We start from the raw sequence: 27429 nt of genomic DNA, 5'->3' as shown, positions 1-27429 counted from the left end.
ACTGTTTGAAATTAATGTAATTTATTTTGTGTGAGCAGATAAATGTAGCCTCAGCCTTTGGAGAGTTGAGCTGGAAAGCAGAGTAGCAGTGTCAGCTCTGGAGAGTCAAGGCAGCAAGAAAAAGAGAAAGAAAAAAGAGCAGCAGCAGCACAGGAAGCAACACATTGGAAATGGGAGAGAACTGGAAAAGAGCCAAAACCACAAACATGGGAGAAAAACAAAAGAAGAGCAAAGAAAAAGATGATCAACAGGTGAAATCTCATCACTTTATAGAATGACAGAGGATAAAAGAATTACTTAATTTCTCATTCATCAGTTCTTCCATCCCTGGAGAGGCGTGCTACTTTTAGACATGCAGATCCATAGGACACACAAACCCATCAAGGCATGGGTATGTTCCAACTGGACTTGACACCATTGGGACACATAGCCAGTGCATGGGGACACCCAGGAACCACACACCCCTCTGGCATCAGTCCAGCATTTAGTGATTAAGGCAGGGACACAGTGGTGGAACAGTGCTGGTTGAGTGGGGGGGTCTCGGGAATGCTGGCTCAGCAGGCACAGGGTGCTGGGATGAGCTTGCCAGGGTATGGTCCCCAAAGGGGTGTGTATGTGGGGGGGATGGCAGGAGGTTGGGATGTAGCATGGGATTACAGGGTCCCTAGGTTGGAATCAACATCCTTGGAGAAGCTCTTATGTCACCTTGTCTCCCTGGTTGCCTTCAGTCTCTCCCAGTCACTCTAGGACCATTCCATAGTGGCTTTTTAACACTGTCTCTCTTTGTGGACAGGGAGAACAGGAATTGCCCCTGTCCAGGGACAGCTGGGACTGGAGCACCTTGATCTAATTTCCAGCTTCTAGTGCTAGTTTCAGTCTAGTGTCCTCTCATGTGCTGCCTGAACATGACAGGATGTGACTGGAACCACGAGGAGGCTGCAGGGACACCCCCTGATTCAGACCACCCTTGCTACTCCAGGCTTGCCCCCTGGAGCAGGCGCTGAGTCCCAAGAGACACGGAGTGCTGGTGTGGGAAAGCTGGGTTGAGGGCAGATCTTTATGGAAGTGCACTTTTACTGGCCTTCGATCCAAGAAGCCTTGTATCTTTTTTTTTCCAAAAAGTGCTAAAAAGTATGAGTGATAGCCAGAGAAAAACCACAAAACCAGGGCTCCAATTTTACACACTGTCCCCCACACACCACCCCCATCTCAAAACTTTTTGGTTGCTACATACCCATTTTCTTGCTTAGCTGTTGCTAATGAGCTAGAAGGTTCCCAAGCCTTGCAGTGTGCTTTACATCTTAGTCCAAGTCTCTGTTAATAAGTACAAGAACATCAGATCCCAACACATTTAATTTGCTCCAGCACCAGCCTTGATCAAAGCTTTTGTTCCCAAAAAGAAATTCTTGTGTGCACCCCATTTATTTTGCCTTCAAGATGCTACAGCCATACTTTATAATGAATTCATGAACTCATTCTTTTTTAAACATTTTGGTGTCTGGCAGCATCCTATTTCCTATATCACAGGTCAAAGTGAAACCAAAAATTATCCGAGCAATAACTACCTGTTGGAATCATCTTACTCACACATATCCAGTACCAGGTTTGGCCTCCACAGCAAATGCAGTCTCCAGACAGCTCTTTGGTGTTCAACTGGACACTGCTGATGGAGACTTACACTGCCCTGTGATGTTACCTTTGTTACAGGGGTTTGTTAGAAAGATGGATTTTGCCTCATAAGCACTAAGGCTGAGTTGAAGTTCTGACCTCTTTGTTTGGCAAGTTGAAGTGGAATTCTCACACAAAGTGTCCAGGTCTTCGTAAAGCAGGATCTACAGATTCCAGTCTGCTGATGGCTCTGATTGCCAGAACCTTTCCACTGTCAAAGCCACCCATTAGTGCCAGAAGTGTTCCAACAACTGACCTAACAGAAAAAATATGATTTTCATTCACTGGTTTCATAAATTTTCTTCAGTTCCACATAACTATTTCCACTGATCCCTCAAAAAGGACAACGATTCAATGATGAGATGCTGATTTGCAAAAGAGTCATTTTAAGACACTAAATACAGATAACACAGACCTTGAGCTGATTTCAAGCTTAGTGAATTGTTTTCAATTCTCATTTAAAAATCATCTGAAATTCACTAGCACTGAATTACTATTTTTCAGGTTCAATGAAGATGTCACATCAAGTTAAATAGGTTGTGGTCTTCTTTTCACAAAGATCAAGCACCTTCTATACAGATACAAGACATGTCCCACCTACGAACGTGGTCTTGTTTGCTGGACCATACAGGAGCAAGAGCATCGATCTCATCCAGGAAAACAATTGAAGGTCACATCTGGCAGGCCTACAAGGCAAACACAGGAACACTGACATCAGGAAAACAGCACTGTATGAAAGGGAAAATACATGAAAAACATTATGGTTACAACAGCACTAGAACTGGTTAGTTTGGGGTTTTTTTGAGGGGTATGGTGGTGCTTTGCAAAATTTTCTTGTTTGCGTTATTAATATTTCCCAATACATCCCAAGATTTCCAGCCCCACAAAACTCCACTGGAAAAGGAAACACTGACAGTCCCATTTCTGTGGAAGGACCTGACAAAACATGAAAAAACTTCTTCTTGAGCACAGAAAATTAGTTACAACTCAGACAGAACATGTGACACATTTCAATCCTACCTGCTCAAATAATAAACAAAAGTGTCATTTATATTCTCCTACCCATTCACTCAGGCAGTTGACACATTTCTCATAAAAAAAGACTACTCCCCCTTCACCCTGGCTACATTCATTAGCAACTGTCTGGTGCCAGTGTCTTTCCAGTCCCTGGTGTACCATAGAATAGGAAATCTCTGCAATTAAAAAAAAAAAAAATCACATAAGAAAAAATCATAATGGAAAAGTGTCTATTATAACCCCCATCCCTAAAACACACAGTTCAGCTCTCCTCAGCAAAATACTTCATGGATAACACAGCAGTAAAAGTGTGAGAAACATCAGAAAGGGTTCCTACACAATTCAGCAAGGCAGCAAATGAAATTCCTAAAGATGTATATGTAAATGTATATGTACAAAACACTGAGAAAAGATAGTAACATTCCAGAAGGACACATCCAAAAGCTCTGACATACCAGCAGGGGTATGTCACACACAACACAGTGGAGCCAAACAAACTTCCAGTGCAGAAGCTGAGACCAGGATAACTTAGAAATCACCAGTTCTGCATATTCATTCTCATTTTCACAAATGGCAAGATTTGAGAGTAAAGCATTTAATTGCCCCTTAAATAGCATTAAATTTCTGGGTTTGGTCTCCCTTTGCAGGTGATAAAGAAGAAGTAATCTAAAGCTGGGAAGGTATTCTGCATTTCTGCATTTCCATCAGCTAGAAAAGCCAAGATGCTGCTGCTTCAAAATGAATTTCATTTAATAAAGAAGCAAAAGACAAAGATCTTCTTTTCATTGTTTGTAATACTTTTTAATTAGCATTTAAAATCCCATTTCAATATACCATGACTGAATTTTGCTGACCAAGAATATATCATGTTAATAATTAAATCTCTAATGATTTCATTTTGTAACACAACTCAGGTGCTACTCACCTGTAAGAAGGATGGATTCTTATTCTAGCCCAAGCACAACAAACACTGCAAGGTTCTAGTTGCAAGTTCTATCTGCAAAACTGATGCTTGAGCGTTTGAAAAAAAACCCAGAGCTTGTGGGAGAGACAAATGGACTTCCATGAAGCAAACTGCAGTTGACTACCAGTAGGTAATTCATTGTACATGAAACTCTAAGGGAAAAAAATCTCCAACTCCAGCTTTTAAAGGCAAGACACCTTTAAAGGATTTACACAGTAAATCTCTGAACCTACATATATGTTGGTTTCTATAAATTTTTTAAATATTACTTTTTCACTTCCTTAAAACTACTTTTTTTTTTTTTTTAAAAAAAACCTCATTCAACAGTGCTGAAAATTTTGGAGCATTTTTATATGTTAAAGAAAGCTGCGACCTCAAAGAGGTTCCATCAGAACTTTGATGTCAACACAAAGGAAATGTTCACAGCAATTTTCAAATTGCTGGAGAGAAACCTGTAAGCCAAGGGAGTTGTAGACAGCCCATTACTGGAGGCTTTCATTAATAGTGTAAATGTCTCACTGACATGATGAAGTAAAAATCCTTACTGAAAAAACTATTTGCATTGGCTCAAGCCCAGACAGATTTGCTTCAATTTTCATGTGATCCCTGTGAAGATTTGAAGTGAAAACACAAGCCCTGATACAGCTGTGTGCAAACAGTGTCCATTCAAAAATCATAAGGCAGCACAGTGTAAGACATGTACTGCAGCATATCACTGCTATTTCATATTTTCTGAAGAAGATATTTCCTCCGCCCTTAAAGCACAGCTCTGGCAAACTGACAGTAAGATTATAAATAGAGAGCAAAAATAAATGTCACTTTAGATTACACTATGTTTTGGAAGAAGTTTTTTTCAGCTAAATTAAAATTACAAATAAATAATCGCTCTATGTGAAATAGTAAAGTAAATTAGTGTCTACTTCTTCCAGTAGAACACCCCATGACCTCCCATCCTTTGCCTTCTATGCATCTTCTCTGTACAGCCAGTTTTTTGCAAGAGTGCTTCTGCAGTACTAACAAAGCTGACATATAAGAGCAAAGATAGATAAATACAAAAACACCATTGAAACCAACATGCATGATCTGTATGACATTTCCATATAGTGAATACAAAGCAAGAATTACTGGCATTTAGCCAAGTTTTTGAAAACTATTTAAAAATTAGGTCAAATGTTTACTTTTTTATAGATACTTAGGAAGAAGTGTTTGAGGATTTGCAAACAGACCATTTTCAGATTTATTTTCCCCTTTTGCTAAATAGAGTAAAAAAAATCCCATTCAGTAGGAAAAAAAGAATTCTGAAGATATAGGAAGATAACAGAAAAAATTATGGCAGGCTTTCACAGCACTGAAGTTGCTTTGCATGATAACATTAAGTCACTTTTAGTTCCTAGCCTTCCTCAGACAACCTGTTACTTATGTTACTTATTACTTAGGTTACTTATTCTTCTCTTAACCCGAGTTAAGGTCTTGTGCTGATTTTCCATGACTACATATGGTAGAAAAAGCATCTCACTGCTGTTAGTTACACTTTGCAAGCCTTTCAGAAAACAATGTCAGTTTGCACTTCATGGTGAGACTTAAAACACAGACATGCAGGCGAAAACACTAGGACTGCTTCACTTTGCCTGTATCCAGCTTTCTCCTGCATCTTAACTCGGCTGGGTGTTACAAAATTATTTGTAAGCATGAAAGAAAATTTAATTAACCATGAAGCTGCTTCTGAGGCCAAGAAAATTGATTTAGAGGACAAGTTAAATCTACAGAAATTTACAACACAAAGAGATCTTTTTGGTTCACAAGAACCATCCCAGCCCATACATAAAAGATCCTCTGGTGTGAAGATCTCTCTGCAACTGGAAGTTGCAAAATGAAGACACTTGTGGCCAATTTAAATATTGGCTGTGCCTGAATTCTTTACACATGGAGCACCTGCCAAATATACCCTGCTGCACACAATCTGAGATTTGTGGCTTAAGCCACAAGCACCCGTTTCCAAAAAACTCATGTTAAACAGCTTGGCCCACGCCTTATATAAATCAGTGCATTAAGAGTAATTACATGACAGCTCAGGCTGACACACTGGATGGATTTGAGAGGGAAGTGGAAGACCAGATTGTCATACTGGAGGGTGCTCAGACCTCCATGTCTTGCTCCCTTTCCTGTGTGCCTCTGCCACAGGAGGAGAAACAGCTCAGTGATGTGGGTCTTGCCTATCTGTGTCCCTGTTTGAGCTGGGATAGAAAAGTCAGCTGGAAGTCACAGAAAGTTCAGCAGTTTCATGATTACTACTGGAAAGCCCCACTACCTATTTTTAATCCCCAGAAAAGCCAACCACATTATTGCTCAATAATGTGAAATTTGAAAAATGAAACTGCCATATTACATATAAGTGAAATTTTGAGGGGAAAAAAAAAAAAAGCCCATTGGGCCATTTTCCAGAGCAGACTTTGGGATTAGAGCAACATCATCGAAGTGAATGGTGCTGTACCCTCTTACCTCTCTTTGCTCCAAAACTCTTCAGAACCTTCCCCCCTCCCCCTTCCCCCCTGAATGCATCCATCAATGGCTGGAAACCCTGGAGGATCAGCTGAGCTGCCGAGCAGCCGGCTAGATTTGGTAAATACTGCTCTGGGTGACTCGATGTGTACACACAAAAAATTCTGACACAGAAGATGGAAGGGGCTCCTTGTGCTTACAGTGTTTCTGGTGGGAGCCCTTCTGCCATAGTTTCTCCAGGCTGACCAGCAACTCTTCAGACTGAGACACGTTACTAATTCCCTTCCATCTGCTGCGTAGAGAGAGGTGGTCAAAAACGTGCCCATCCTAAATTACCTCTGGGCGAGTACACTTAGAGCCACAGGCACAAACACAAACCCGCGATCGTCCACAAGGAACATCTCTTTAAAAAAACCTCACGAGGCAGCTATCCTGCCTGGAGCATCCCTCTTCCACGAGGTGCCACTCATGGGTCGTGATCGGCCGAGCCGCCCCCGGCCCGCCCTCCCCGCTCAGGGCGGCTCTGAGGGCAGGCGGCTCGCGGCTGAGGCGCTACTCCTTCCCGCCCAAGATGGCGGCGGCCCCGCCCCGCCGGGCGGTGTCCCGGAGCCCGTCCCCCGGCGCGGGGTGTATGACCGCGGCCGTGCGGCGAATAGGGCAGGCGGTGGCCGGAGCGGGCTGTACCGGGTGAGTAGTGCTGTCCGGCCGTGTTCCGGGCGGCTGGGGATGGGCTTGGGTCGGGGCCGGCTGGAGAGCGAGAGAGAAACTTTCCTTGTGGAGCCCTGCTCCGCCGGGACTCCGGCCGCTCTCCCGCGGCCATGTTGGGAACCGGGGGCTGCCCGGGGGGGGGAAGGAGCTCCCGGTGGGAGGCGGCGCTGGGCTCCGCTGTCCTGCCGCGGGGCTGGGGCAGTGCCGCGTCCCGCCGGCAGGGAGGGAGGGAGGGAGGGAGGCGGCGGGGAGGGCAGGACCTGGGGAAGGAAGCGACGGCGGCGGGCGCTGGCTTGTCCCAGGGCACTGAGGGAGTCGAGGGTCTCGGAAACGACTTCGTCTTCGGGAAAGGGGAGAAACAACAACAACGGCGGCGGCCCCGCGGCGTTACGTAAGTGCCCGAAACTCCTCGACTCGTGACTCCGCCGAGACGCCTTGAGGCGGCGGGACAGGCGGGCGGGCAGAGGGCGCTTCCTGCCCCGGCGGGCTGGCGGGGCCGCGCTGCCCCCGACCCTTCGCTTGCCCGGTGAAACTCCGTGTCGCTCTCGGAGCGAGTCGCCCGAAAAGTGTTGGTACTGTTGTGAAAAAAAACAGCGGAACCGCGAGTCGTGCGGCTGCGAGCATAAGGTGCTTTTTTTTTTTCTCTATGAAATTCGCCTGTTTTGAGGGGACTGTAACTAGTCTGCCAGAGATACGTATGGCTCATAGGCTGTTTTCTGAAAGTAGCTCGAGAAAAGACAGCTGCATGTTTTTCCTCTCGCCTCATTTGAAATACTTATGTTCGTAGGCACCGATGTTTATAAATGGCAAAACTGCTCATCACGGCAAGAAAGCGATGGGTGAGTCTGCTGAGCAGCACGTCCTGGCATCGGCTTTGTCCTTACTAAGGGAAATAGCTGTAACTCGAGTTTTGACGTGAAGCATCAGTACAATGGCTTTTGATAACCAAAAGGACATTTTATATCCTTAACCAGAGATCAAGGATTGTCTTTTGGCTCAATTGATGCAAATGCTTCCAGAAGCATCATTAAGTTCTAATTCAAGCTGTCCTCAGGCTGTGCTAAGAGTTACTGAAAGGGTTGATGCTTATTTGAGAAACACTATAGCTGAAGCTTCAATGTGTCTAACAGCTTAAGGTCAGATGAGGTTAATACAGTAGGCAAAGTGACTCTAAAACCTGACCCACAACACAGGAATCTGTTTCAGAACTGAGACTGCAAATTCCTCTTTCTCTCCTGAAATAAGGAGAACTTAAATATTCAGATCTTAAATTCTGATACTTGTATATTGAATTATTTTAGGGATGCCTGTCTGAAGGAAGTATTTAAAGACAGCAGTATAATCAGCACTGAGATCCTGCAGATTAATTGCTTTGTGTGCAGTCATCAGCATGCAGAATGGAATCGGTTCTTTAGCTCGGAAGGCAGTGCTCTTGCTTTTAGCCTCTAATCTAAATACTGTTGACTAATTCCAGTGGGTAATAGGAAGCCCAGTGTTGTTAAATGTCTTTTATATCAGCTCACTTTCTTAAATAATACTTTCCCAAGAGTTTTAGTGCCACCAATTTTGTTGAAAACAACAGTGAAAGTGAAGTGTTGTGTGCCTGAGTCCCAAATTCTTCCTTCTGAATGCAAATCAGCTGTGTGCCGTTTGGTATGTCAGAGTTTTGCTCTGCATAGAAGCCCACATAGAGGAAGTCCCTTAAATGCTAAATGAGAGCTGGTGTGTAGAAATTTTTAGCTGGAGAAGCTGGTTCAGTTTTCTTGTTGTATTCTGTAGAAAGAGAGTAGCATCTTTTTACCTGAAAAGCAAGTTTTCATTAGATGCAGTGATGAAACAATTTTTCAGCTAGAGTTTTGTCCTGTCTCACTTAAATCAAGGGCTGGGCTTTAACTGTAGTAATTAGACATGTCCCCAGAGTGACAGAAGGATCTATCCATAGTGCCCTAAAGCCCTTTAGTTTACAAGAATTACCATTGGCAAACTGTTTGCTATATTCAAAAGGTACGGTAGGTTCTAAGTTTTGCTGTTGTGGTTAGTGGATGCAGGGTAGTTTCAGAGCAGTAAAAAGGTGGAACTGCAATTTCAGGTGAGGCACGATATGACAGAGCATTGCCAAAAGCCCCATGAGAGCAATTATGGCAGAGTACAAACACTGGTTTCATACACTTACAGCATTTTTAGTGGCTTGTCTTCACCAAAGAGGGCTAGAGATGTTTAAGTGAAAGCTTTGCATCAAGGCATGGCCCATAGATAAGGTGCAGTTGAATTTTTTAGTATTTGCAGACCTGATTTTCTGAAAATGTATGTTAGATAAAATGTTGGAAGTGGTGTCCTAGCAAACAAAATGGCATGCCAGTTTTTGTTCCTAAAGTGCACCTATTAATGGGTGATGTCAAGTAAGGGAATCCCAGTATTAAAAACTAATACAATTCTTAGATCATGATAGGTAAGAAGTACGAAGTCTTGATTTTGTACTAGGAGATGAAGCTTTATTCTGTACAGCTTCAAATTGTAAAGGTACGTTTGTGACTTATTTCAAGCTGTGTTAATATTCAAGCTTACTTTTTCCATTTAATTTTTGGATTTTTTTAAAGTTATAGATCGTGCTTATATATGTATATTTTAGTACTTTTATGAATTAATTCAGTATTTGGATGAAAGTATGATATTCCAAAAGAGAATACATACAGGCAAATATGGATTTCTGAAATAGAAACACTTATTTAAAACTTTCTCCCTAATGCTGCAAGTGCCAAGTTTGCTATTGTAGGATAACTTTTGTCTTCATGATTCATTGGAGGACTTGTTTTTATAGTTGAGAGGGGTGAAATACTACTCTATGGTAGAATATGTTTACTAAAGATTATTTTATTGTTGTCGTGAACTGTAGGATAGGATTATGTCAGCAAGTAGAGTCCTGCAAATTCAGGGCTGCAGGAGTAGTCCAGTTGAAATAAATGAGTCTGTACACATGAGAAGTGGCTTGATTGAGACTTGTAGGACAAAGATTCTCCTTTTATGAAAATAAATACTATTGTGCAGAAGTGTTAGAAGAGGAATGTACTGCCTGTTTTTCAGCCTGTCACTTCAATGCTACACAGTCAAAAATGCACACATTTTGACTTCAGTTGCATACATTGGTAAGAGTACTGCTTCTTTGGACAAAAACATATTTTGATTTTTTTTTTGTTCATTTGGTTGGGATTTTTTTAGCTTATTAGTGACCATAAATAATTTAAGGATGTTAAAAATGTAATGGAAGGGAGTGACTTTCTATTTTTTCCTCTTTGCATCATTTTTTCTACAGTAAAAAACAGTGTTAAGTGTATTGTGTATGTAATGTGGCAGGATTTTGGCATTTGTCATTCTGTGCCAAAATCCTGCTGCACATGCCAAAAGAAGAAAAAAAAAACAGTTGAAAGTTAAGGATTTTCAATACAGGAATGTTGTTGCTGCATCAGCCTGCCCTCCAATCCCCAATGTAATGGAGGTTGTAAGAATGTGGATGAATGTAATGACGTGCAAGCAGTTATTTACTGTGTTGAGAGGCAGTCTCTTGAGAAATTTTACTGATTCAAGCAGACGCAGGGGCTGCTAAGTAGTGATAAATAGGATCTTTGTATCAGCAGCTTTAGCTTTTTTTAAGTGCTTCTTGTGCCTCCAGCATATAATCTAGAGGTAACTGTTTTGCTTTTAAGTGCTTAATATGCCTTCTGAAAAAGGAAAAGTTACAGCATGTTCTTTAACATCTGCATTTCTAAAGTGTACACATAATTTGCTAACCAAATTAACAGTGTACCATACACACAGCTGTTCAGGTTGCCAGCATCTTCCTTGTGTGGGTTAACTTCAGTGCAAACTTCTGTGCAGTTTTCCAATTGTCCTCTGTATAGTCTGTACTCCAGTTGCTTTCCATATAACTAATAAATCAAACACATCTGCCAAGCAGTGAAAGGGAAAAGGGCCAGTGAGTGCATTTCCCAGGAAGTCCATCACCTACAGTAAGCTGCTGTGATTAAACGGTTCTTTCAGGAAATAACTCCTTGTTTTTACTCTTCTCCTTCTGCTTTAAATTTCTCCTGCCTTAGCTGTCAATACTTGGTAATGTAAAACTTCTGAGAGTGATTTTCAGTGTACTTCTGTGCTGAAAGCTGTATGTGACAGTGATTAGTTCCCCTTCCACCCCTCTCTCTGATCTAGGTTAACAGCATCGAGGCAAGTGAACTGCCCTTTTAACACACAGGTTATGTTTGAAAAGCTAGTTGCATTGAAGAGTGACAAATTTTATTTATGGTATCATTGCTATAGCTTTCCTTTTGGCTTTTATTAATAGCTGTCAGATGTCAGTTTTCTAGACCTTAATCACTCATCCATGTGTCACCAGGTAGCAGGATTTGATGTAAGAAAGGTCTTATGTCCCTTGCTCAGAAAGAGAATTCAACCCTTGCCATATTGGCTTATGTGTTTTTAAATAATGCTGGATAAAGATATTTTAAATACTGCTAGGGATCAGCAGTGACAGGTCTGTGATTGCAGCACTTCAGTGTTGTCAAGCTTTCTGAAAATCGCATGTAGTTTGATTCCAAGCCCTAAGCTGTGTTTTGGCTGCCTGCATCTCTGGGATCTCCTGATGCCAGCCCTGCACATGGTTACTGGGGTATGAGCCATTTTTGGTACAAATTTGGGCAACTTGTTTCAGTGGTTTTAAATAGTAGGGAAAGGATTCCCTGCAACCAGTCATACTTGTCCTTAGTCCATTCTTGCTGATGAACTAGTGGTAGAAGTTGCTTGGATCTTTTTTTAATTAAGGAGTGAAGAATTTGAAAGAGTTCAGTATGTCTATATATTCTGTTTTTCTTACTATAATATTGAAAATGTGCTCCAGCAGTGTTATGTCTGATCCTGTTAGGTCAGCAATCAGCTGCCTGGCCTCCTGAAAGTATTTCTGCAATATGATATATTATTAGGGTTACCCCTCAAAGTAGAAATTTCTTAGCTTAGGTGGGTCAGGAGCAGGAGAAATTTGAGGTGGTTGCATCTGCTTAGAGAGGAGAAGGTTGAGTTTTGTTACTTGGCTTGTCTTGTTTAGTTTTGTGGAAATGCTTAAAATTACTGAGCTGATAAAAGAAACCTCTTTGTTGCGTAGCTTCTTTTCCTATAACAGGATTCAAAGAACACATGCAGGTGAAAAAAACTGATATAATAAAAATGAAATAGCAATTATGTTATGCTGCTGTGCTTGTAAATTGTGACCCTCCATGGGAAAACTTTGCTCTCTTTTAAAACATGGCTTGCTAAAAGTGAAAGTCCTTTTGTGTTGTAGTACTTTGTAGAAAATTAATGGCTCTCATCAGGCTCTGACTGCTTGGTAGTTCTCTCTAGTTTGGTCATGCTGTGAATTATTACCTGTCCTCTAGTCCTTGTTAGTGAAGTTAGTTACTGTTAGTGAAGTCAGTAACTTCTCTCATAATGGTAATAAAAATGAACTGAAGAAAACTTAAAACAGAACGCTTTTTTTTTTAGCACTGTCTTAAGTACCTGTGCATAATAAAAATACATGAGCCACTGAACAGGCTGCATTTGTGGGAAAATGCAGGTTTGCGTTTGTGGGGAAAAAAAAAAAAGGAAAAGTAAATTCTGTGTACTTGATGAAGGTCTTTGGAACATGTAGCTGGTCTGGTAGCTCTCAGGTGCTGAAACAAGCAGGTGCCCTGAGATCCAGGAGGTGCTATTTTTAATGTATACTTGTGTCTTACAGATGTATAGAGATCTTTCTGTGAATGTTCTACACTTGTCAGTTAAAGTTGCTGCAAGAAGCATGCTGAAAAATGCAATTTATTTCAGTCACTGGAAACCAAATCCTCTTTTTCACATTGACTGAGAGGTCTGGGTAGCCATTAACAAGTTATCTCCGTGTGTGCTGTAATAATCCACAACAACAACAACAAACCACACAGCCAATCTGGTTTTGCAAAATTGCTTGCAAGATGGATTTAGCAGTAGTTCTTGTAGAACAGCTGCATCTGTGTTTTTCTATACTAATGATGCTGTGTCCCCTCCTCAAAAGCATTTAAATAGGTCTTTTCTAAAACTTAAAATGTTGATGCAGTGGGTTCTCTTTGTTACGCTGGGTTGACAAAGCTGAAGCAGGCTCTAGCTTGCTCAGAAATTGGTCAGGTCCTTTTGGCTGGGGTTTTTTTTTTAATGCCTCTCACCCAATGTCCATTTAATGTTAAGTGTGTATGTCTGTCAAGTCATTTGCTCGTCCAGGAGTGTGGCCCGGTGCTGTCGAAGGGGGCTCTCGCAGTTAAGCTGTTCCTTGCAAAGCCGTGTATCGGATGGGAGGGGCACACCCGGCGCCTGTCCAGGCAGCCTGCAAGGGAGGGGCGAGTCCCTGTCCCTGCTGCCAAACTGGAGAGTAACATTTTGTGGGAGAGGCTCTCCAAACAGCTAAACAGTTGGAGTAGGGAAACGTTTAATTGTAAACAGAAAAATACATCCCAGTGTTTGGTATCGCTGCCTGGTCAAGTGATCTCTTAGGCACCGACTCAGCAGATGGGGTTTGTGTCTCCTGGAGCTTCTTGAGGTGGAGCAGGATCCCAGGCTGCTGTCCTCTGCACAGGCACATTTAAAGTGTTGATCTGTTGGCTATGTTTCCTCTGATGTCTTTTATCTACTTAGAACTGTGGAAAACTTCAGCTTTTTTAAACTTCAGGTCTGTGGAAATTGGTTTTGAAACTGTACTCTGGTGTATGTCCCCAGTGCTTTGGTTAAAATGAAAGATGCAGTTTGCTAGCACCAGAAGTTAAACTAAACCACTGATAGTGCTCTTAAATACCTGCAGATGGCAAGTCAAAATACTGAGGGGTTTTCCTATGACAACAAAAACTTTATCTGAATACTGGACGTTTTTAGTCAGTTGTTTGTAAATTAGTTTTAAAGGGCATGCTTGTGTTATGTAGTTTATTAATACATAATTTTTAGATATACAAAATATCAACCTTTTTACTTATCCCTGTTTTAGTATGCTGACAGCTGCAAGTATTTGCCTGTGCCTGTAGTTGCCTAGATCTAGCTTTTTGTGCTTTGAGAGACAAGTTTGTCAAAGTTGAGCACTGTTCATGGTGGATCAGGCCTGCCTGTTCATCTCTGCAGAATTCAAGCTTTCAGGGTTTTTGGCTGTGTGCTGTGTTTTTTTTGTTGTTGTTTTTGTTTGTTTGTGTTGTTTGTGGGTTTTTTTGTGTATATTTTTGGTTGGTTGCTTTTTAAATAATTCCTTTAATTCCAGCTATTTCACATGCTCATGCTGGCAACCTTCTCTTTCACATCTTGAACAGTGTTAAGAATTTTCTCATCTAAATGTGGCAGCACCTCAGCTCCCAAAGTGCTGCTCAAAGCCATACAAGCCTGTGTAGGTGCTTGGGAAATGCTCAGCTTATCAAGAGATGGGTAAGGACACAGAAGTTAGTTTAGATAGCTGCTCTGTTTGCTCCAACCCCTGACTGCCAGGTGGGGGATGAAGAATTAAATGTTTCTTCCCAGCAGCAGCTCTGTCTCTATCACACCAGAAGACAAAAACAGTACCAGCTACCATGGTTTATTGTAAATAGAAGCCTGACAGTGGTAATAAGCAGCTGACTTCATTAAAAAGTTGGGCCACTTACAAGAATTTTCCTCCTGGACTTCTGCAATGAGGTATCTTCTCTCCTAAGAGGCATTCAGGGATGACTTCTGGTGCTGCAGGGGGACAGGAGGGAAATACAACCCCTTCCAATTGGTCTAGGAGTGCACTGAGGCCTCCTGATCATGTACTTCCCTGTGGCACAAACCCTTTAGTACTGCTTGCATTTCCATCTTTCATGTTTTCCCCGAGCAGAAGATAGTGGGAGCAGCTTTGAACTTGCTAATTCTGGATTTCTCTGTTTCTTTCATGGGTGCCACATGTTTCTTGCTTGGAGCAGGGGTGCTGCTATTCCTGCACGTGGCCTTATGGCCAAGGTGGTTCCTCTGATCCTTCATGCAGGGCAGGTTTAAAACAGGCCAGACGTGTCTGGTGGGACAGCCCTCTTCCGCATGCCTTTCTTTTCTTTGTGTCTCCTCTATGATTACTTAGAATTATAACCCTTCTGGATGTGGGAGTTGGACTTTCTGTTTACAAGCAGGTTAAGTCGGTGTTCTATTTCCAGCTGAGGTTTATGGTGTTAAATACCAAACCTTGTGAGGAGCTGAGGTGCAGAACTTGGATGGTTTTGCCTGTATACAGCAGCTCAAGGAGTGTGGTGATTGTTCAGCACAGTAGCCTGCATAGTAAAACAGCTCTGCTCTTACTGTGCTAATACATATGCTGCTTGGCAAAATAAATAGTCTTCTGCTAAGGATAGCTTTCTGTACCCAAATGAGCTTCTGAGTGGGTTAGGGGATATAAGGTCATACATCTTGAAAGATCTCCCTAGAAATGATCTCTGTCCTGAAGATAGAATTGGCCTTTCTAGGCAATCTTAACTCAGGACTTCCTAACTCCTTTGGATAATGCAAACTTGAAAAGCAATGCACCTGCTGTGCAGGTTTGATAATAAAGTGAGGTTTTGGTTGTTGTTATACATTTAGAATTATTTACATTATATGAGCAATTATTACACAACTGCTGAATTAAAGGGAAAGAACAGTCCTTGCTTGTAAGATGGAAATTAGAATATACAAAAATTAACTGTAATTTGTAGAAAGAATTACTAAACTATAAGATGTCAGCCAGTTAAAACAAGAATATCTACACTGTGCTTTCAAGAAGAATTTTAGAAGGATTTGGTTTGTGACAGTCACGTGCAGAAGTTAAAAACAAAACAGTTAATTATAGTTTGTATGAACTGTCATATGGTTCATTATAGTAATTATAGGTTTATAATGACATCTAACCAGACAAATGCATGGATTTGCTTTTATGACTTCCATGATGTAGTTGGACATGACTATATGCTGGACTCAGAAATAATCTGAAGGTTTTTAAAGTTTTGTCAAGGCAGAGCGTTCGCAGGCTGCACATTACAGTATGAAGTGATGTGGTTGCTGTTAACATATTTCCGGCCTGGTTTCTGTGGTTGATGCCACAGCACTGGCCAGCAGGTTGAGACAAATGAAGGGTTAAGATTGCTGGGTCATACTGGATATACCAGTAAGGGGGTGAGTTAGCTAATCTGTGTTTCCCCACACTGCAGCCATTGCTCCACAGGCTTGCACAATGCAGGAAGATGTGTCTTCATGGGGGGAAGAAAAAATGCATTCATATAGAAAATCCTAAAAATCATGAGAATCATAAAATGGGACTTGGGAGAGATCCACAGTAACACCCTCTTTCCTGCCAGTGTGCTACTGATTGCTGCTTACACTTTCTTTATAGTGTTCAGAATAAAATGTTGCAAGCATCTCTGCATCTGGAATCTGAAGCAGCCTTGGTGTTGCCATCATCTTTTCTAGTGTTTTATCTTGCAGCTTTTTTGCCTTTATTAAATACCATTATTTACTAAGGGTGTGGGAAATGGTTTGAAGATTCAATGCTTACATTGCTGTAAGGAAAAGGGTTTTTTTGGTCTGTAAATCAAGTCAAAGTTTCTGTCCCACTATCAGTAGCTTTCTGAACACTGCAGTTATTAACCAGGTCAGTCAAAAGTGATTATCTGGATAAAGACTATGCTGAAGTTCAGAGGGATCTTATTGCCTCATTTCCTGCTATCATCTGCACCTTGATAAAGTCTCTTTAATATCTCTGGTTTTCTTTCTTTTCAGTATTGGGATGAAGCTTTTTGTTGCACTTGATACATCTTTGATATATTATTGGGGCTATCCTCTATATCCTTACCAGCTGGTCATGGTAATGATAGCAAGACTGTTTGTTAAATACAGCAGTTTGGGGAACACTTTTTTGAAGAGAATCATTAAGAGAACTGCTTGTTACAAGGCTGTATTTCTCTTGAAGTGAGAGTTGTTGTCTTATGTTTTAAATAACATCCACCTAGCTCCAGCACAGGACAGGCATTTAGTTGTTGCTGTCGTGTCAGTGTTTAGCAGTGATAAGACCTTTAGAAAACATTTGTCATACCCATATCTCCTATCAACATAATATTTTTGTGGGTGAATTTTTTTAATTTCACTTAACTTTATGCTCAAATTGGTCTTTTTACTATTTAATAAAAAGCAAGTGGTGAATAATGCAAATATATAATTAACACTAAAAAAGCCATCAGTTAATTGTTACAAATGTATTTAAATAACTGTAGATAATTGAATGAAATACTAAGAAATTAAAAAATGGGTTGATGGATACTTAACACTTAATTTTCCTCAGTATTTTATTTTACATGCTAAATTATAGAAATAAAGTTTAATTAAATGTCTTTTTCTATATTATGTTTAATCCAGCTGTTGTTATTGGCCCTACCTGTCAAGGACTGTAAAGGTGGCTTGTGCCACCTTTGAATGCTTGGATTCTGATTACAGCTGATGAGATCTAAGTCCATAGAAAATGTAATTTTGCCAGCCAGGACAAGATCAATATCAGCCTTCTCTGGAAGTACTGAAGGATGCAGGGTAGGAGGTGTAACTAGTGAGGCTGAAGTAAGATTTCAAACATGTTGATTTGTCTTCTTACTTGTATCAGATCTGCTGTATGTGTTTCTAGTTCAGCGATTTTCCACACTAAAGCTATTTTCAGCATGTTAAACATGGACAAGTTTCCTTAAACAGGTTGTACTTCAGAAATTTACACTTGTGTTTTGCTTGGCAGTAGTGCAAAATGTCAAATGTTGCTCTTAAGAGCAATATATATAATATTGATGGAGGTCACCATACTGTATAACAGTACTGAGATGCCTGTATAGTTGGAAGTTTGTCCACAAAATCTAGTGATACTACTGTGTCAGACAGAGCTTTAAGTGAGGGATGTATGAGGGTTCTGGGTAACTTAATTTTTGGTGTTTATGCAGCTGTAACTCAAATTAGCCTGTCTTCCTTGCATAGGTAAAGTGCAAGAGGAAAATTGTAGGAGTTTGATGTTTTAATATATAATAATTACTTTAAACTTGTTACTAAAATACTTCCATATAACTAAATGAGCGATTCTGCCTGATGAACTCTTTTTAGGAAGAGTGATGTTTTCCTCTGTGAATATATTTTCCAAATAATGAGTCCTCTTACAAACCAGTCATTTAATGCACATTAGATACCTGGTCTGCAGATAGTTCTTGTCTGTCTTTGGTATACAATTTACTTGTTTCTGTCTTGCAAAAAAAATTACCCTCTTCTGTACCTTTCATATATATTTCATTTGTGTGATTTAAGTATAATGAAGTACAATGAATTTCTGTTTGAAATTTGTTTTATTCAGAACCTTCAAGTTGTGGAGTCAAGCATGATAAAACCTGTAACTTTTGCCTGCTATTAAAAGACTTAGAAACTTTAATGAAGCATGTATGTTACCTTTAGGTAAGAAGGATGGTTAATTTGAATGTATGTGGTGTAGCAGAGTTCCTGGTGTTGTTTGTGCAGGTGTGGGAAGAGGGCTCTCTATGACAACTGGATAATTATTTACATGTTATTGCGTGGCAAGGTATGACGTGCTTTGATTTAGATCTGCTGTTTCTGCCTTTTTTTTTTTTTGTTCTCCTCCATTTCTGACTCTTTTCTATTCCCTAGATTTGCTTCAGTGCACCCATATCTAGATCTCACTTGGCCATTCTGATGGTGTGGTTAGTGACACTTTTTTATTGGACTTGTGTTACTGAATCTGGCTTTGAACCATCCAGGATCCTGCTGCAGCTTTAGGACTGGATGGACCACTTTGTGATCAGTTCTGAACTCTTGTGCTTTTTGCAGCAGCTTAAATAAGCTGTTTTTCTTTAAAGCTGTCACCTTAACTATGAGTATTCATAGGAATGGATAAACTGCCTGTGTCCTGATACCATACTCTGAGAAATACAGACTGCCTGGTTTGTATTAATGCAATGTGATAAATGTAGTTGTTAGCAGCCTAATAGCTAATTGCAAAGATGATGATAGATTAACTGACAATTATGACAAGGTCAGTAATATTTTTCTCCCTTGAAGGAGTGTTGAAGAAAAATAATACTAAAAATTAGATGCTTATTAATTAACAATTGTTAGCAGGGACTGTACACTGGACTTGATTTGTTCTTGCTCAAGCCAGAAGTAATGGAACACTGCCAGTTCTGCTGTCTTGCTGAAGAAACTTGGGATTTGGGTTGTGTCTCTCTCCTGTGCACCCTCTGTGCCTGTCCTACAGCCTGAAGGGAGTGCTGCTGATGGTAGTATGCACTGAGCTGGGATGAGGAAATGTTTTGTGCTGAGCTGCATGCAGCCTGCCTCACTGTGCCATAACAGCTTTTTCATCTCATTTCTCCCCTCCAGCACCTTTGTTACTTGTGGTTCTGCTTATGGTGCTAATGCTAACTGCTACAGTGCTAATGTACTGGTAGTGAATTGGGTGTAACTATGTCAGCCAGGATCGCATTCTTTTTGGTTGACTCCTTATGTCTGTCCTCAGCTGCAGCAATTCTGTGCAGTTTAGCCCGGTCACTGCCACAAGCAGAGCTAGCATATGAAATAAACATTCTATTTTAAATAAGACCTGTAGAAGCATTGAGTCCTGGGAGAGCATTGGTTTGGTCTCCAGGATACAGTGGCAGAAAGAAAAAATTATGTAGAAAGTGACTTGTCAGTGCACAGCAGCCCTAATAGAATTATTTTCCTGATGCAGTAGTTTGGAGTGTTAATAACTGTAGTAAGTGTGTGACTTCCTCAGCATGGATTGTGTTTTAGGTAAGGGGATAACTTGTTAGTTCTTCAAAAATTTCAGTGATGTCTGTTGTTTGATCACATTGAAGGTGGTTGTTATCACCAACAGGATACAAGTGTAAAATTAGACTGAAATGGAGGAGCAAGAGCTTGATATCAGAATTGTTCTTTCTCTAGAAGCTTCTTTTAAATAAAGTGGATATAATTTAAATGTCAAAACCAATTCTTTATGTTGTAGAAGAGTTGGGGCTTTCTGTGTCATGAGTATTTTGTCACCTTTATATAGCATATTATGCCATGGAAATGAAAGCCTTTGCCCAGCATTTTCATCATGAAGGGTACTAAGAGTGTGTGTGTGAGAGGGACAAACTGAAGGTATCGCAGCATTTTGTGAGTTAAGATTTTTTTATTTGAAATGGCTGCTAAACCCTGCTTAGGAAGTAGCTCTTCGTAGCTAGTTTTCTTACAAAGTGATCTGTTTGTGTTCTTTTGGTTTGTTTGGGGGCAGGTTTTTAAATGTTTTGACTAGCAGCTAGTATTGTGCTGCCATCTGAACACAGCACATGAATCTGATGGCTGTGAGGACCAGCAGTCCGTCACAAATGGAGTCCACCTTGCATGAGGGCCTCAGGACTTTTAGGAGTTTGTGTGCCAGAAGTGTGAAATCAGTCACATATGATAGAAGTGTGAATGAATTTCACAGCATCCATAAACTGAGACTATATAAGTGTCTTACTAAACTGTAAGACACTCTCCCCTTAAGTGGAGCTGTCTGACCTTTTATTTCAAAGCCTGTAGTTCTGGTTTATTCCTCATTTGCTTGAGGAAGGATTTGGGTACGTTTTCAGCAATTTGCCATTAATCAGGAATCGCTTTGTTTGATCAGGTCTTGACATCCTGCATCTTCAGGGTAGTAATGCAGTATCTGTTTCTCATGGTGGCCAACAGTAGAAACTTCAGAATAAAGTTTAACTGGAAGAGAGAAGGATATTGCCACCCAGTTCCAGGGCATGATGATCTGCTATCTCTTACAATAGATCTGAATATTCTTTAGGATAAGATTGAAATTTTTAAAGACTGGTAATTGATAACTTTGTTTTTGGACTGTGACATCTTGGGGTTAAAACTTCCTTTGTGTGTCCAAACAGTATTTAATTTAAATCTCTTGGTCAGTGTGCTCATGAGAGCAAGAGGTGCACTTCTTGTAACTTTAGCTCTTGTTAGTTAGGGATATCTTCTCTTGTATTTCTATTTTTGTCACATTTCATGATTATTTGTAATCAGGATGTATTTTGGATAGTTTCCCCTCCATTTCTGAACTTACTTCCTTTCTTACAAAAGGCTAGTGAAGGAGTATGAGCATTAGTGTGCATAGGATTTCAGATGTTTTTTTTAATTTTTAGTTCTTTAAAAAACTCAAGAGAAAAATATCTGAATGCTTATTCTAAAAGGTCCAATCTGTTAGTGTGGGAAAATACAATTATTGCCTTGGAAAGGTGGAATTGGCAGTAGCAGTCTCTGGCATTTACAGGCTTGAGGCTGGCAGGTGGGAATAGTTTATCCATCACAGAAAAAAGTTTCAATCTAGAAGAGATGCAATTTATCTTGTCTTTCATAATAGTCTTTAACTTTTCCAGGATTGTTGTTTAAGGTCCAGTTAGTGATTATTTTCACAACAAGCTCAGAATAGTCTTAGGCAGACGTTCTGGAGTCGTGTCTCTTGATTTCAAGCCATGATGATTATTAGACGTTCCTAGTTGGAGTTGTTTTCTCTTAAATTGTCCTAGGGAACAGTTAATTAAAACCTTTAGTTTTTTCTTCCTTGTTTTCTTCTCCCAGTGACTTGTATTTTGAAAGATTTGCAGTGGCCTTGAACTGAGTTTGCAGTTTATTGGCGGGGAGTGCAGTGGCTGAGTTGGAGCTGTGGAGCAGCAACTGCTTCCTACAGGTGGCTGTGACTTCACACCGAGAGCTTGCTTCACTGAAACCCTTCAATATGGTTGTGTTTGTGGGGGTGGGCTGGCAGTAGTGTTCCCCCCTGCAGACTACCAAAAGCATGTAACTTGCAGATAATTTGTATAAAAGTGTAAGTTCATAAGTGATGCATGTTGATTTGTACCTGCAGAAAAATGTATTTTCTGGGCTGTCTGCTTTGCATTCTGATGACTGATATCCTTTTCCACTTCATGGAGAGCATGGGATTACTAAATAACCTTAGACTGACCCTGTGACTGAGGCCATGCTTTTTAAGTTTGAAGGGCTGTTGGTTCAGTTTTGGTGTTTGCAAAGGCTGTTGATTTCTCTTACATTGTTAAATGGGAATGGTTGTTTGGCAGTTAATGGAAATTAACTGTTGTTCCAGATTCTGGACTTCAGCATTCAGGCACCTGAATTTGATTTTTGGAACTTAGGACAGCAGCAAGTACACATAAAAAAGCTCCTAGTTTCTTTTCCATTCCCTTCTTACTACTTTTTACTTGGCAGTTTGTATTTTGTCTTCACCTTCTGCAGTTTAAAATCGTTTTGTATTTGGTGGCTTTATCCTAACCATAAAACCAGTTAACACAATACTCATGTATTGTGCTAATGCTATGAGGCATGTAAAGAAAATTCAAAAACAGTGCTGAGAAATAACTTTTAGAGGTTCTTCTGTCTTGAATGTCAGACTTCGATACAAGATAATGTGTGCAGAGCTTAAAAAAGGTAGTTATATCTGTGCAAGCTCACTTGTCAAACTACTTCAGTGTGAAACTAATTACACTTTCAGAGCAGTAACTTAAAATGTGTGTGATCACAGGTAACATATTTATTTAGATGAGGCCTGGTGAGATGTTTCATCCCTATTTTGTAAGGAAGTATCTGTGCTTTGATTCATAGGAGGAAGATTGCCAGCATCAGGTTGTAGCAGAGCGATGGAGTCTGAGCTGAGCTGTGTCTCAGCGCAGTTTCCTCTCAGTTGTAGGCTGATGCTGTATTGATGGCAGGCAGTGCAGATTAACGAAAAAGTAGGTGATGTAGAGCACTTCCCAACCTGGGATCATGTTGTGAAGCACAGGTAGAAGGCACTGGAGTGTTTGCTGCTCTGCTCTTTTCACCGTCCAAAGCTGTGGCTGTAGTAAGGGGTGTTGTGAGCATCAGCCCTGTGCAAGGCATGGGGTAGCATCTTCTGTGTGCTGAGAAAGTCTGTCCATAGCACTTGCCTCTGCCAGATGTCTCACTGCTCCATCAAGCACAACAGTTCAGGTTCATGGCTGTGCTCACAAGGGGTTTGAAGGGAGCAGATCTGGATCAGGTTGGCAGGATTTGCCTTTGCCGGACTTCTGCCTGGGAAATTCTAGAGCAAAAGAGGCTAAAGAGTGGTTTGCCAAGGTATGAATCACTGTAGTGACTTCTTAATTTTAGTTCCCTGTTGGATGCCTTAGCTATCTCACACAAGAAAAAAAATCTTACTTGCTACTTGGGGAACAACAAGGTGGGGCTTTAATCTGTAATGGGACCATACAATTCATTAGCACTTCCTAAAATTATAAGTAATCTTTTTTAAACTTTGAGCTGGTGCAGGTCACTTAGTCTTTCTCAGGAGCAATTGTGAGCTGTGTGGTTTATCCTCTGGGTTGCCTGAATGTGATGGATGCAGATGTGGCTCATGTAGGTGAGGAGACTGTGGGACTCCTGCAAAATGAAGGCAGCAGAAAGCAGGTGATGAGCCACCAGCCGTGACTCACACCCTGTTCCTGGCTCAAGAGTTTGCCATGAAAGCAGAGGTAGTGGGGGGTGCAAGCTATGGCCTGTACAAAATGTTTCCAGCAGGTAGATTCATGGTTTTGGCTCATGATTTAAGGTTTGCATACTGGAAAAAATTAGCAGTAGTGAGCTAGTTTGGGGAGTGTGGTTTCCTCTGTGAACAGCAATTATATAATTTGTTTGTTGTGTTAAAACTAATGTGGGTCTCCAGGCTGCTCAGTTAACTTGATGTTTTTGTAGCATTAGAATTTGAAATGATGGATGATACTTCCTGTTGCCATCTGGAGAAGGTGCAGGAGGATATAAAGAGAAATATGAGCATTAAACCAGGGTGCAGTAGCCTTACTAAAGAGGAACTGGTTTGTTGCTGGAGGCTTCCAAATGCAGTGCTGTAGGTGCTGTCTGTGTGATAAAGATAGCTGTCATCTGCATAGAACATTTTTGCTTTTGGAAAAAAGACTAATCGGTTGCTAAAAATTCTTAGGTGTTAATACTTATTTAAATCTAACCCAAGTCAATGCTTCTCAGCCAGCAGGTCCTGTTAGATATTTTAAGAAATGCGGGGTTGGTACCTTCCTTGGGGAAGGCTGCTTGCTGTTGAATTCGGTCCTCTTGTAATAACAAACTTTTTTTTCTGATTTTAGGATACTTGTGAAAGATGGTGGATCGTTTGGCAAACAGCGAGGCAAATACTAGAAGAATAAGTATCGTGGAAAACTGCTTTGGAGCAGCTGGTCAACCCCTGACTATTCCTGGCCGTGTTCTGATTGGAGAGGGAGTCCTAACAAAACTCTGTAGGAAGAAGCCCAAAGCAAGGCAGTTTTTCCTGTTCAACGACATTCTTGTTTATGGTAACATTGTCATCCAGAAGAAGAAATACAACAAACAGCACATAATTCCACTGGAGAACGTCACTATTGATTCCATCCAGGATGAGGGAGACTTACGGAATGGGTGGCTTATCAAGACACCAACCAAGTCTTTTGCGGTTTATGCAGCCACTGCTACAGAGAAGTCGGAGTGGATGAACCACATAAATAAATGTGTTTCCGATTTGCTTTCCAAAAGCGGGAAGACCCCCAGCAATGAACACGCGGCCGTGTGGGTGCCGGACTCGGAAGCCACGGTGTGCATGCGCTGCCAGAAAGCCAAGTTCACGCCTGTCAACCGCCGGCACCACTGCCGCAAGTGCGGCTTCGTCGTGTGCGGGCCCTGCTCGGAAAAGAGGTTCCTGCTCCCCAGCCAGTCTTCCAAGCCAGTGAGAATCTGCGACTTCTGCTACGATCTTCTGTCTACAGGGGAGATGACTGCTTGTCAGTCCACTAGGTCAGACTCCTACAGCCAGTCACCTAAGTCATCTTTAAATGATGTATCTGATGATGATGATGATGAAGACAGTAGCGATTAAGGACCAAATGTTTTTCCATGTGTTGCAAGTTGTGTTTCAAACCATACGGAGCTGCTTTTGGGGAAGTCTGTAGTGAGGTTCCTCAGAGAAATCCTGTTCTAGCCATGAAATATGCCTGAATATCTTCAACTGCAATGTGCCTCAATCTATGAATTCTCTAGACAAAAGTTGTTTTTTTTCTCCTCTGCAGGGATAGACTGATGCAAATGTTATTAGAATATTTCCCAACTTCGTTTACTTGAGTTGTGTCTGGGTTAGACTTTTGTGGAAGATTGGAGAATGAAATGTGCTTTCTTAATTTAACAACCCATACTTTCTAATGTTTCACATTGATATGTTATGTGGGATTTTTTTTCAGAACTAGGGAGGAAAACTAAGCATGCACGGGATGGTGATGTTTTTGTTAATCCTGTAGACTGTCTTATTTTTCTAGCCATGGTATATAATTAATTACAAAGTCATCCAGTGCACAAACCTAAATGTCACAAAACTTGGGAACTCTTTTTTTGCTGTTACTTATGACTTCCTATGCCAAGCAGTGCCTTGTACCAATTGTACTGATCTAGGAAGAAACAAACCTATTTTATGTCTGTATTTGCCTAAATGCTGGTATCTGAGAGATTGTTGGTGCTATTGAAAATAACTGCTGTGTTCAAAGTGGAGCTTTGACAAGGTCATAACTGTACCCCATGTTGGATGATGGACACCCAAATGTTATGTCCTCACCTGTGCAGGCAGGCCTGAAGACTCTGCAGATTCCCACAGGACTCAGCAGCTTTCTCCTTGCAGAAGTTCTTTTGTAGGTTGGGATCTTGAGATGAGAAACTTAGGGAGATTCTTCATGGGGATTTATATACTTGGTTTCAGAACAGTTTCTAAGTTTCAAATTTGGCAAATGCATACTGAAATTTTAGTTGGGTGATACAGCATTTGGGTGTGCTAGCCTACATATTTTTGGAAGTAATTCCCAAAGATGTCACAAGTTTTTTTCTTAAAACACTGGTGAGAGTACTGGGTTTTTTCTTTCCCCCAGGAGTTTTATTGGCTTGTTTAAAAATAACCTCATATTTTGAACAAGAAGCCTGCAAGTATCCTTGTAAAACTGGCTTTCCTTTTTACACAGCTGACCTCAGGATAAATGTGAGATGCAAGTTCATTTTAAATGTATACCCAGGACCAAGAGAGATGTATTTAAGGACTATCATGAAATTGTCAGTGCAGAAAATGTCTCTATCATAGTGTTCACTTTAATTTCTTGAATACAGAAGTGTCGTGTTCCCATATAAATGCAGAATTTACACTTGCAAAGACATGTTAAACCCCCAAATATATGTTTCTGTATTTTTATAATGATAACCTCAATTTTGAAGCAGAAAAACCTCTTTGAAATAGTTGTATGGATATAGTAGTGGCTGACTTTATACAAAAAAATGTTAAAGCTTTGTATCTGTACATGACAATTTCTGCACTGTTTGCCTTGGTTGGCAATAATTGGGTTAAGTATTTATTGAATAAACAGTCAATGCTGCATGTTGCACTAGTCTCCCATTCTGTATGCTGAAAGTGTCAGTCATATTTTTTTTATAAAACTTAGCAGAGTACTTCAGAGCCATATCCCTCCATGAGATTTCTGTTAGCTAAAGGTGCACTTAGCATCTATAGAGAGGCACTCTACACTCATACTTTGCAAGACATTGCTTCAGGTGAAAATTGCATCAGTATTTTTAGCTTAGAAAATTTCTCAAAATAAGGCTTTCTTTAGAAGCACTGAGGAGTATTTGTTCTACTTGGAAATAAATACACAAAGGGAAATACACTTTGATACAGACTTGGGACCAGGAAGATTCTGTAAAATTGCCAGGTTGTATATATTGAAAGGCTGGTGGAAATAAAGAGTTGCATATACTTTTTCCTTGAAAGATGAGAGAGTGGGGACCCTGCAGCAGGGAAAATGGGCTGTTCTGAGAAGGCACTTTGTGTTAATAGTGCTTACGTTTTGTATCTTTTGGTATTTCTATTTTAGGAGTGGAGACTTGCTAGCTTCAGTTTTTCTATGGAATCAAAGTCCAAACATCCCTCGTACATACCTTCCAATGACTAACAATTGTTTTCTTCCCTATCCAATTGTTTCCTCTTTCTTAAACTGTCAAATATTAACTTGTCTTATTAAGGAGTCCCATCTCCTTGTGTACTTTCCCCTTGGTTTCCATATGTTTTACTTTTCAGCACCCTTTGGTGGTGGGAAAAGGGTTTCTCAGTTAGATCACATCCTGTATTTTGAGAATGTACCTGTACCTACTTCATATATCTTTTTATCTGTGAATGAAATTTGCACTGTGCTGCACTGACCCCTGAAGCTGTAACCAAACCAATGCGTGCGTGTGGAATTTTTCACCTGAAATTGTTGTATATGGTCCAAGCTTTTTAAAAAAGCATTAAAAAAGGTGTTTTATGGAAATATTCCTATTCCTCAGTGATATTTGTTTAAAACTTTACAAAATGGACTGAACATTGACTTCTCTTGTAGTTAAAACATTCTGAAAGGGCTCATTTCATACTTTGTAATCTTGTTCTGTCAAATTATTTTATTTACAAATACATGGTATAGCTTCAA

General features: G+C 40.6%; 1 protein-coding gene and 1 long non-coding RNA gene across 5 annotated transcripts; one reads left to right on the top strand and one right to left on the bottom strand.

Annotated features, from left to right (window-relative positions):
• LOC136566168 (uncharacterized) lies at positions 1 to 6878 on the bottom strand. Its single transcript, XR_010784996.1, has 3 exons — positions 6833 to 6878; positions 2266 to 2354; positions 1 to 1924 (listed from the first exon to the last, which is right to left on the bottom strand). It is a non-coding gene; the product is annotated as an uncharacterized lncRNA (long non-coding RNA).
• PLEKHF2 (pleckstrin homology and FYVE domain containing 2) lies at positions 6723 to 27429 on the top strand. 4 transcript variants are annotated; one of them, XM_066565185.1, is made up of 3 exons: positions 6805 to 6835; positions 7644 to 7695; positions 24052 to 27429. In XM_066565185.1, the coding sequence occupies exon 3, from the start codon at positions 24066 to 24068 to the stop codon at positions 24813 to 24815; it is 750 nt and encodes a 249-aa protein (XP_066421282.1). In that variant the 5' UTR covers positions 6805 to 6835; positions 7644 to 7695; positions 24052 to 24065; the 3' UTR covers positions 24816 to 27429. The 4 variants fall into 4 exon arrangements, with proteins under 4 accessions (XP_066421266.1, XP_066421282.1, XP_066421257.1 ...); XM_066565160.1 differs by lacking the exon at positions 6805 to 6835 and adding an exon at positions 7115 to 7247; XM_066565169.1 differs by lacking the exon at positions 7644 to 7695 and having other exon boundaries at positions 6723 to 6835.

This window comes from Molothrus aeneus, chromosome 1 (genome assembly GCF_037042795.1).
Source record: "Molothrus aeneus isolate 106 chromosome 1, BPBGC_Maene_1.0, whole genome shotgun sequence".
Lineage (NCBI taxonomy): Eukaryota > Metazoa > Chordata > Aves > Passeriformes > Icteridae > Molothrus > Molothrus aeneus.
The sequence above is the reverse complement of the archived record's forward strand: the minus strand, read 5'-3'. Positions and strand labels throughout refer to the sequence as shown.